Source organism: Lonchura striata, chromosome 2, assembly GCF_050655825.1.
Source record: "Lonchura striata isolate lonStrDom1 chromosome 2, ASM5065582v1, whole genome shotgun sequence".
Lineage (NCBI taxonomy): Eukaryota > Metazoa > Chordata > Aves > Passeriformes > Estrildidae > Lonchura > Lonchura striata.
Window position 1 is genome coordinate 152,062,397 of NC_140704.1, and position 12,242 is coordinate 152,074,638.

General features: G+C 42.5%; 1 protein-coding gene across 3 annotated transcripts in view; it reads right to left on the bottom strand.

Annotated features, from left to right (window-relative positions):
* Positions 1-551: 551 nt before the first annotated feature.
* The window catches only part of TRAPPC9 (trafficking protein particle complex subunit 9), a 440,568-nt gene continuing 428,877 nt past the window's right edge, over positions 552-12,242 (bottom strand). For all 3 annotated transcript variants that reach the window (XM_021532475.3, XM_021532473.4, XM_077781898.2), the window contains 2 exons: positions 10,696-10,919; positions 552-3,653 (listed from right to left, as the gene is read on the bottom strand). In XM_021532475.3, the coding sequence (XP_021388150.1) occupies positions 3,474-3,653; positions 10,696-10,919 (404 nt within the window). In that variant the 3' untranslated portion in view covers positions 552-3,473. The remainder of the gene's footprint in view (positions 3,654-10,695; positions 10,920-12,242) is intronic.

Below are 12,242 nucleotides of genomic sequence, written 5' to 3' on the forward strand. Positions count from 1 at the left end.
CTCACCACCCCCAACATCAGCATTGGGACACTGAGACATTTCACAGAGTCACAGATTAGGCCAAGTTAGAAGGGATCCACAAGAATCAGCAAATCTGACTCCCACCCCTTCCCAGGACCATCCCCACGAGTCCCACCATGTGCCTGAGAGCATTGTCCAAACACTTCTTGAGCTCTATTGGGCTGTGACCCCTTCCCTGGGGAGCTTGTTCCAGCACCCAGCCACCCTCTGAGTGAAGAATCTTTACCTAATATCCAACCTAAGCCTCCCTGGACACAACCTCTGCCCATTTCTTGACTTTCATGTGAGTGCCTCTCCCTCTCCTCAGTGGACAGTGAATAGGCACTGACACAGGAGCCACACTGTGGAGCAGACAGGGTTCACCACCTCTGAGTCCATCTAGGAAGAGAAAGTTTGAGTGAAGTTGAAATTTCAGTTCCAGGGTACAACACATTGTTTCAGAGACACAATGCAGAATCAAGAGATATGCATTATTATCAGCAAAACACACAACGCAACCAAGAGCTACAGACTAAAGAGATTAGCAGAGGTATAAATAACAAGCCACAAGTATTTATTCAGTTAAAGCTACATAACTTATGCTTCTCCAGTGCATTCATACATGGGATCAACATCTGCTCACAGCAATGGCCATTTAAATTAGGAATAATTTATTGCAGCCACTGGTTTGTATCAGATTTACAATGAACAGCTCAGCTCATCATGTTCAAAATAATTGCTGGGTGTTTCAGAGAAAAAAAAATAAGTTTTCAGTACTGAAAAAGGAAAGCAGATAAGAAAGGTATCATCCTTCTTTCAAGCAGTACAAGGACCAATCCTGACAGCAACCCCAGTGATTTTAAGCACCTTTCCCTCAACCCTTCTCCAAATTACACATACCCTTAAATATCTTCCTTCTGGACAAGTTAAAAGTGATCCCCAGAAAGAACTTCTTGTGTTTCATCTCCCTCACCAAGACAAGTAGAAGTCTGAGAAAATTGGGGAAGATATCATAAATGCCAAAAGCAACTAAGTGTCCAAGTTGACAAGGGACAGAGGAGTCTGCTATATAATGAACAGATAGACCCTTAAGGGTCAGATCACACATAAGAACTTCTATTTATGCACACATATTTCAGATTTATAATGTCATATTGGATACCTAGAAAATATGCAGCCAACTTTTGTTATAATAAAGCCTGTTCCCATTCCAACAGCTTCAGTGGGCTGTAGATAAGGATCCTGTCTAAGTAAAAGGCACAGGAATGTTGCATCCCAGGACGGGCTCCACAGAACAAGACCCTCTCTTCTCAGAGAACACTGTCAAAAATTAAGTAGAGAACAGTCCCTTAGCTGGATAAATTGAAGAATCCTCACTGCAACAGCATCTACTTTACAATATTTTTATTTCAATTTGGTCCTTATAAAACCTTAAGTGTATTCCTAGAATCTGCAGATTATCTTCTGGGAGCACTAAAACCCAATTTGGATTTTACTGCAACAGTGTTGTGCAACATGGTACAGACACTCATGTCAAAACCCAGCTTTTACAGAGAAGATATACTGGTTTCAGTTCCTGCTCTCCTCGGATCTTATTTTTCTGTGTGTTGCCTATCCAGTGACAGAGAATTCAGCCTCATGGCCCAATCTGGTCAGCCAAGCTCCACCAGCACAGAAAAACAGGCCCAGCTCAGCTGTGGGACCCTTTTTTCCAGGGGTGTCTCAGGCCCAGAGCCAGTGCCAGTCTAAGGAACAGTTTTGTTACTGGACCTCACTGACAGAGCAGTGAATCATTGCAAATAAACCTTCAGCAGGGCTCAGATTTCCAGCAGGTCAAGACTGAAAACTCCACTTTCAAGGCTGAGTCCAGAGCCACAGCTCAAGCACAGACTTAGATAACACTGCCACAACACAGGTTTTTAGAGATAATACCCTGCATACACTGGAAATGCAGCTACCATGCTACAGCCACAGTCCCTCTGGTTGGGAATATATTTAGGATGAACAGTCACTTGCAAGCATGCAATGAATGGGGTTTGGAGCACTGTCTTTCCTGTGGAAAACACCAGGCACATCTAAAAGTCCCCCTGGGCATGATGCAGAGAGCCAGAACTGAGCAGGAAGGGTTAGGCCAGGCATTCAGTGGGGGCCTGTGTTTGCATGAATTCTAAAGAAACAAAGAATCTGCAAAGAGGTTGTACATGTAGATTTAAATAATGTAGAGCTAACTGGAGTGTCCCTGCCACATCTTGGTGTATCCACCCCCAAAGCATACTACCACCAAATTTAACTATGTATTTGAGAAAAGACTGAGATAGGTTTTAAACACATGATCCACAAAATAATGTATTAATCATACAACTAAGACATCTTCCTGCTTTACATGGGGTAAAAACATGTCTCACTATACAAAAACATTATTCTGAAACATAGGCTAAATTATCAGTACATTCAACAACTACTTTCACATTCAGGAATTCCATGGCCTTAACTGCCTAATAATTAAACTTAAAAAAACCCCAAACCTTAGGAAAACCAAAAAGAAAAAAAGAAAAAAAAAAGGAAAAAGGAGACACATTTAAAAAGCAGTATATTACTATGAAAAATCTGATAAGAAGAGTTTGCAGAAACTCACAAAAAGTTATATTAATGATCATCTCATTAATTCTTGTGGACCTTTAAGAGTCTGCAAATGTTTCAAGTGACTATGACGGTGTAAAACAGAACTGTGAAAACCTAAACTCACAGCCAAGCCTTAGGCAGCCCAAAAGTTGGCTTATTTATTCTCTCAAGGACAAAACTCTTCTGCTCTTCCTCACCCTCTCTCCTTTCTAGTTCATAGATCTGCCAAACTAAAGGCAGTGACTTTACCAGAAGCAAGTGGCACTGGGCTCAGGGGAAGGAGAGAATAACTGGAGGCTATTCTTACTTTCAGTAACACACTAAAAAGCACCACTACTTCTATTTGCTACCAAAGACACCAAATTCTCAGCAAACAAATAAACAAGAGCAAGCCAGTGAACAAATCTAACAGAGATCTATATCCCAAGGGAATATGCCATGAGTCCAGCATAAATCAGCAGTAATTTCATACAGATAACACAAATCTTATTAAAAAATGATCAAACAGGATTATTCAAACAGGATTTAAGACCTTCAAACACATTGAAAAATTCAGCCCTCAAGACTCTTTCAAACCACTGATGTCAATGGAGTATATTGAAGTACAATACATATAGTTTCAAAGGCTTTCTGGAAACAGAGGAAAACTTCAGCATAGTTATAATCTCTCTCTCCCTCTGAAATTAGCTAAAGCAGCTGTCCAAATGACTATCAGCCAATTCAGAAAGTGTTCAGCTGTTCCTCCAAAGCAGAGACTGTGTCCTGGGGTTGGACAGAACAAGCTGGGGTCAAGCAGAGGATGTGCCAAGCATGGCTGTGTGCTGTGGGTAATCAAGGAGCACAAAGTGCATTTACAGCTTGGTTGGGACCACGGGCTCTGTGGCACGGATGTGGACACTGGGAAGGCAGAGCCAGGACAGAGGCAGCTCCCTGCTGCAGTTGTCTTCATGGAATTTGATATTCAGGTAGAAGTCACCCGTGTAGAGGAAGAGAAGTGCTCCAAAGTACACAGAGTCTTTGGTTGGCTTTACCTGGCAAAGAGAATACAAAAATCAGTACAAATAAACCATCAACAAAGTAAATGGATTGCAGTTTGAAATTCATTAGCTCCTTCAAAGGATCTCAGAGTACTCCAGATTCACATCTTAATAATGCTTTCATACAAAAAGGAGTAAACATCTCATCCCTATTCTAGTAAAAACATTACTCTAAGAAATTAATCCTGTTTTTCAATCATGCAGTAAACCTGTTCCAGAGCTCAAAACAGAAAATGAACCTTTAGGAGTCACTGATTCGAAAACACAATTTGTTTAAGGTAGAGATCACCCTAAATCTCTCCTTGGACTTTATTTACCAACATCTCTAATAAAGTTTTAAATCACATATCTGAATTAATGTTAAATACATGGTTTAAACACCATTTAACAGATTAGCAGTAAGTAAATTCATTCTCACTTATTACTGAGACACAATCTGACTGCAAATTCTGATCAGGAACTTAGGTGACTATCATTGAAATAATGAAGTTTAGCAAGAAACTTCCCAGAAACAGTAGCCATCCTGATTTTACTTGTCCAAATTAAATATACAGAGTTCACACTGTTTCTACATTTATGTATCTTCCTTCATCACAAATCCATCCACAATCCATATCTTCACAACAAATAATATATCTCAGTCCATCATTTCAGCAAGACACTTCAGTAATTTCTAACTTTAACACTCCCACCACTGTTCAGCATGTGATAATGTTTGAATTAGTATCTGCTTCCACAAGATGTTAAATCCAGTTTCAGGATGCCTAGAACTGAGTTAAAGTTACAGCAAATGCAAAACACTAAATCAACACAAAGCCATTCCACTGGACGGAATTTTTCCAAAAATTGTGAAAAGGCAGCTTCATCCAAGCAGAAAAATCCCAATAAAGGTTGAGGCTCTGAGACAGGTGATCAGGGCTGTTCCCCACTACAAAAAATTTCATTGCATGGTAAACTGGGACATGGACAATGGGGTGTGAACTGGGAAAGTGCTCGTGGACACCCTTTGCTGAAAGACAACTTGCCACTGCTTGGGAATACCAGAACAGGGATGATGGGAAGGTCATGGTGGGGCTGAGGGGGAAGGCAAATGATCAACAGAAGATTTCAGGGATGGAGGGAACTCAAGAATATTTCAGAGAGCTGAAAACTTGCAGCCACGATCTTCCACAAGGCAGATTCTCTGTAGCTTTTAGAAGTGAAGGGAATGAGCTGTTTCCATTTTCTCCTGTTCTAGCTGTTTTTTGGACTTTCACTGCTGGGTTCTTTAGCCAGGAGACATGTATCTTGTATAGTCCCCTGGGCTATCAGTCAGCTTTGTTGGACCTCCCTAAACTGGAAGAAGTCCAGAGAGGAGCCACAAAGTTGCTAAAGGTACTGGAGCAGCTTTTCTATGAAGACAGGCTGAGAAAGTTGGGGTTGCTCAGCCTGGAGAAGAGAAGGTTGAGTAGAGGCCTCACAGCACCTTCCAGTATTTGAAGGAGCTACAGAGAAGCTGGAAAAGGCTCTCCATAAGGATCTGTAGTGACAGGACAAAGAGTAATGGGATCAAATTTAAAGAGGGGAAATTTAGGATACATATATGGAAAAAATTCTTTACTGTGAGGGTGGTGAGGCTCTGGCACAGGCTGCCCTGGGAATCTATGAATGCCTCATCCCTGGAAGTGTTCAAGGCCAGGAGAAACCTGGGATAGAAGAAGGTGTCCCTGCCTATGGCAGAGGGGCTGGAATGAGATGAGCTTTAAGTTCCAATCCAAACCATTCTGTACTTCTATGACTCTAAATGGCAGCTCCTGCACAAGGGCCTGTCTGTTCACAAGCAGCCACATCCTCAGAGCTGGAGAGCCCAGGCTCCCTTTGGTTTTGGTGCTGAGCACTTCTGCTGACCTACAGCAAACTTGCATCAGCCTCGTGCCATCCACGTGAAGGATCAGAGCAGCCACAGCTGTTCCCTGACCCCGTCCTTGGCATCTCCCCTCCTCGCTGGGTACAATTCCTGCCCTCTGGCCCTGCGTCTGGACACGCAGAACAACATCCAGCCATGTCCCCTCTCACTCCTTCCCCTTCTCCCAGGGCTGCCTGCCTCACTTCTGCCTCACTGGAACTGATTGACTTTCACCCAGAGGAGGGCAGAGGCAGGCACTAATGCCAGCAGTGGGTGCAGGCAAACAGCAAACGAAGCCTCCTGTGCACCCTTAGCTGTGTCAGGCTCCTGGTCCATGTTTCCTGATCTCACTGCACCATGAAGGAATGTCTGTCACAGCACAGCTCAGAGCCCTTGGCAAGCAGGAAGGAGGCTTCAGGCTCATCAGCATCAACACCAAACACCACAGTCATGGTTTGGGCTCTACCCACATCTGCTGTGCCACAGCCGCTGTATCAACACTTGTGGTTTGGAGAAGAAACAGGGAAGAAAAATGAGCTTGAAACCTTCACCTTGATCAAGTGTAAGTGGCTCTGCAGAAGTTACAAGAGGTTTCCTTCAAAATAGGAACCAACTTTGGAATGTAAGGCTGAGTCTCCAGTGGGGCTGCCTACAAAGATTCCCAAAAGATCAGACATTCAGCTGCAGCAGTCAGATCAGTAGAGGGTCACATCCAGCCCAGCTGCTACACCAGGCACAGGACTAATTTTGAGGTTAAACCTACATTTAGGACTCCAAGGTGTCCAAACTACACTACAAAAGGAAGATACCTAGTCAATGAGACAATGGAGCAGGCACAGAATGGTCTCCCTAGGCAGCTTTGCAGAGCCAGAATAGAGTTGCCTAAACACAGGCAATGTGATGGCCTAAGGCACTGAGACACCTGCACAGAACTGGGAAGATGCCCAGGATGTCTTACAGGATTTCTGGCAGCACCTGGTGCCTGGTAGGATACCCACAGCACCTGTGTGATGGCAAACATCTACTTTTAGGCAACTGAATCTCAGCCCTGTGTTAATGAGCCAGGTTCTACCTGCTGCTGGCCACACCTCCACGGACTCATGGGAGCTTAGTGGGCCAGCACCCCTGGTAACACCTCCTCATTCAGGTGTCTCAGTCTGGAACTGAATCCACCCCAATGTCTGTAAAGTGGATGTCCACATCTAAGCCAGCTGCTCAATTCAAGGACTCACCTGATCAAATGCAGAATGAGGCAAAATGTTCCCTAAGCTGCATAAGCTCTGATGACTTGCTCAGCCATTCAGGTGGTCACCTCTGGAGCTGGCAGGACACACCACCCCACAGTCTGCAGTGCCTGACCCAGCTCAGCTGTGAGGAACACGACTCGTGCCTGACCCAAATCCATGTTGTCCTCCAGTCCAGCAGCACGCAGCTCTGGTGGTGCCACTGCCCAGATCTGTGCCTCTGTGTCTGTTGAATCATTCATCAGGATGCTGACATTCCCATGTCAGGGCAGAGCTAAAACAGGTTTTATTAAAATTCCACCATTCATGGAAACAAAGAGGAGCAGCTCGTACCTCGGAAAATAATGATCGAAAATCAACGAAAAAGGTCCACATTACTCCTTTGTTCCACCAAGATAGAAGAAAAATTAAGTTTCTAGTGCGTCCTAATCCTTCCCTGATTTAGGCTACCATGTGGGACTGCGATTGCTTAGAACTAATTACTACTTATTTATACTGCTGTAGTACTTAGGGAGCTCAGTTGGAGATTAGGGCTGCTGCCAGCTACTGCTCGCTGCCCCAAAGAGTTTACAGTGTGAATAAAACAGTGCCAAGAAAAATAATTTGTTCCAGATGGGCCACAGAGGACCTGCCAGAAGTGAGCAAATGTTCACCATGGCTTCTGAGCTGATTCAAAATGACCATCTACTAATGAATTTCTCCTCATCTCCCACTACCAATCGCTTGAGCTTGTGCATGATAACACACACAGGAAAAAATCCTGCTTGAGGATAAGTAATGGCACAAGCAGGAACAACAAGAGAGGATGGATTGCTGAAAGTTACAGGATTCTCCACAGAAGGCAATATTTTAGGTTTTAATTTGGCAAAAAAGCAACTCTGTCTGATCAACTAATTATTCAACAAAAACCAGAGGTAAGAACTATGAAAATTTAATAAACTTTATGTTGTGAAGCAAGATAAAAAAAATAAATAAATCCACTGTATTTTAATGGGTAAGTCCATCATGTTAACTCATGTTTCAAAATCACCCACTGAATAAAAAATGTCAAATATTTAAGTCATAATGGAGAAAGTCACTTTTTCTGTCAAATACAGAGAAAAGTAAGGTTAGCCAAATTAGAAGTTGTGCTTAAAAATGCAGACTTTACTTAATTTAAAATGCATGGAAATAACTCAATATCCTTCAAAATTTTCCAGAAAATACTTTGCTTTTTGAAGTAGCATATCCAGCAGAGACTTTGTGACACAAACCCAGGCTGCTGCATCGAACTGAGTTAAAAGCACAAAGAGGTGAATGAGCATCATTACATTACTTCCAAGATAAATCTTCTAATTTGGACTTCAAGGCACAAGAAAGGGAAATACAAAATTTTGTGACTTTTGCCCTTTCAACAATTTATATTCACGCTGCAAAGTAGCATGTGCATCCTTAAAATTCCTGTATATGCCCCCTGTCTTCCAGGTAGCAGCAGAAACTGCTTTGAGACTTTTTAGTCTGGAACCAAAAATAATAATTTTTGAGCATAAGACTTAATCTGAAACTAACACTTAGGAAGACAGAGGGATCTGTTGGGGTTTTTTTGTCCCAATAATGAAGTTCCTGCATGACAACAGAGTGAATTCTCAGGGTGTGAGGAGTGTCTGCCCTTGCTGCAATACCTGATGCTCCCACTCGTTCTTGACCACGCACCAGTGATACACCAAACCAGACTTGATTCTCCATCCTTCCTCCCACCCAGCTCAGCCCTGCAATAAATCATGTCAGCATCCCTGTGCTAGTGTCAGTGTGAAGTCAGCCCAATTAACTTAAACTGCTGACCAATGTCATTTTTGCTAAACTGGACAACTTTGGTCAGAAACAAGTGCTCTCAGTGTCTGTCCTGATGGGCCTGCTGGGGGAGAGGGAAGCATCTTTCACAAGCAACTGGGAAAGGGCAGCACCTCAAGCCACTTCTACTAAACAAGGAAAATAGTCAAGTACCCATGAAATCAGGTTAGAAAAGTGGTGGGGACATTTTTAACAGCTTCCATACAGCAGCACTGAGTTGAAAACCAGTAGGGAATCTGGTCCAGTATCTCAATTTTTATTTATAAAAAAGAGAAACTCTGTCTTTCAGCTCACCCAGACATGAGCTTCTTTGATTTTTTTAAACTACTCCTGTCTGATTTTTGGCCAAACTCAGAGCATAAGCACAATTCTGAGTATGGCGGTTCTTCCCCAAAGCATCAAATGCACAAACCAGTGCTTTCCTTGTCCCCCCAAGACAGGTGGAAGTTTCTGAAATCTATTTTCTGTTCCTAAATTAGTTATTATGAGGGGAGAAAGGGCCTCTGGCAGACATAAAGGATTCTTTTCCACAATCAGGGCTCTATGCCCCAAAGAACGTGACCAAGCACTTTCCCTAGGAGCCTGTGTAGCATCCACACTACACACAGCGAAATGTAACACTTCTTGCCTAAGAGTCGACATTTTGTTCATTTCACCTTTTTGTATGGAAAGGAGGACAAGCAGCAGAAAACAATTCTATTTTTAACTTCTTGGGGATTGTGTTTACAGGAGAAATGTCAAAATACTGAGCAGTGGGGCAAAGGCAGGGACCGTAACGTATGAGAAGGCTGCCTGGGCAGGCACCAGAGATGTGACCTCCTGACTTTTTGCCCCATAGGAGACTCAATCAGAAGGTAAGAATACATCACACTGACATCTCCCTTTTCCCTCATTAGCCTGGAGGGTCAGGCCCTTTGGCAGCTGGGCATCCAAACACCACCACCCTGATTAAAAACTCCACATTGTCAGAACCAGAGTCAAAGAAAGCCATCCCTGGATGATTTCTGCTGGCATATTTAAATTATTCAGCTACAAGAATGCAGTTAGCCCCCATTAAAAATCAAGCTGATGGTATATTTCATGCTCATTAGCTTTTAGAAATATTTTCTTCTGTGATGCGTAATTGAAAAATATGCATGGTGACTATCTCTCTGTGATTAACCTTTAATTTCTTTCTAACTAAGGTTCACTTATATATTTAATTTTGACAGGTACATTTTATTACCAATCTGAAGAGCTGACCTAAACAAAGGTCCTAAGCACTATCTCAAACACTCACCCCATTCTTCATGTTTATTTAATGAGTTACCAGAAATGCTGCTCATTCCATTCTGCAGCACTGACTGTGAATTTTCATTCCAGGTATTTTGTTGTTGTATTTTTGGGAGGGAAAGATGTGGGAGATGCTAGTGTTATCTGTATTTTCAGTGTCTTGCCTAAAAGTGAAAAGCTCCTAGACTTGAATTTTCTACAGAAATTGAGAGAAAAATCATAATCTCAATTGTTTTTAAAAAGAGGCACTTTTTTGCCTCATTTTATGCATTTCTTTATGGTTTTATAACAGTATGCTAAGCATCCAGGAAATGAACCAGCTCATCAGATTGGCCATTAATGCTTAGCATTTTCTTTTTGCAGTCTGTTGCGTTTCCTCAGGACCTGACTAAAACTGATTTGCTGAGTTCCTTGGCTTAGCCTGGGGAATGTTTCTTATGGACTAAGGAAAAAAAAAAAGTTATTTAAAATCTATTACTGCAGGCTGCGCTGGGAGACTCAAGGGACTGGCAATATGGTATTGAACATTCAATCTAGGGTAACCCATTCACATTCAGCCAGATCTGGAGTGACCAGAGATTGCTGCCTCTGATAATTTACTAGTGGTTTACATGGTAGGAAATTGCAGTCTTAAACCATTTCTGAGAGACCATTCCAGATGAACACAGCAGCGCTGTTAGCAATAGCTGCCATAATCATGGGGCTTTCCAAAAATTAATCTGCTTTAAAATGCACAATAGAGTAATGAAGCCCCTTTCAAATGCACATCATTCAAAATCCTGATACTTGCGATCAGACAACTCACGGTGTCGATGTAGAAGGTGTTGGAGCCCACGAAAGTGATGGCATCCTGCAGCTCGTAGTTGTGCACCCCATTCTGGTAATCCTGGTAGGGCATCATGGTCAGAGCAAAGGGCCCCACGCTGTGCTTGCTCCAGTTGGTCAACTTCACCTGCAAGGGGACAGGGTCCCCCACCTGGCAGGTCACCACTGCGTCGCAGTCACACACCTTGCCATCAACCAGGATGTCTGCAAATCAAGAAAACGAGTCCTCATTAGGCTGGACACCTGCTTCAGAAACAGCACTAATCTTGGCAGGAGGCTCAACAAGACAAAAGTAACCTTGGTGAAACCAGGAGTGTGGGACAGTTAATTCTGGAAAAGGAAACCCGGTGCTGTGCTGTTGTGCAGGGCACCTACTTGAGAAAAACCAGCCCATGAGGGCCTGATATCTGTCCACAGCTGTTGAAAGACCTGTGAAAAAAACACAATTATGATTTATACACAGGCACCAGAAGATACTTTTTAACCACCTCCCTTGAAGGCCAAAGCCACAGACCATTTCTCATGGTTCTGCAATCAACAGCATGAGGTGAAGGGAAATACAAACAGGAGCCATCAACACAAACAACAGCTAGAGAGATCCAGGGCTGGAGGCCCATACTCATGTGTTACAGCCAGAATAAATCCTTCTGTACAGAGGTGAGCTTTTGGAGCAGGACAGACATTGGCAGAATTTGCAATGTAATACATAAATTAAAGTACAGATTATAAGTAAAAGAGGGATTTAAAAATTATACCAGAGTACTACAAGCTTGTTCACTCTTTGCACTTTAAATCACTCTGGGATTTCTATTTTTAATTTTCTACTTTTCTTTCCCTTACTGGGACAGCAGAAAATATAAAGCCTCTAAATTGGTTACTGCTGGGACAATGACAGCCAGAGTAATGTGTCCATTAACCTTGCCCATTTGCTTATACAGAACCAAAATGTTTCATTACCAACACACTATGAAATTGCCAGTCCAATTCCCTGCTCTGAAAGGGTTCCCAGTTGTGCAGTTTTACTGTATTTTTCAGATGAGGGTTATCTCCAATGCACTATTAATACAGGAACATTTCTATTTCACTATGGGTTCATGTTCAGAGATAAGAGAAAGCCCTGGGCACATGTAAGAAAGCATCCTTTGTGTGAGTACCTATCCCCACAATCTCATATGCCCATGGGGCATTTCCATCACTCCTGCTCCTCGTCAGTTGCTTGCCTTTTGACATACATCATATTATTCACATTAATCCTCTGCACTGAATTTTAGTAATACCCCTTCTTCAAGGAAAGACACTATTTTTATACTTCAGGAGTTTTCACAGGAGAAGGAAATTACACCAAAGTGATTTTTTTTTAATCTTTGTTGTGTTTTGTTGCCTTGGACAAAAATTACAAAATGATGCATATTTTTGTGATGGTCTTTAGATTGGCAAACTGAACAAGCCTCAACACAGCCACTGGATAAAAAACAAACCAAAGTTATTGCCAGAGAAGAAAAAAGTTCAGACAGGAACATTTACTCC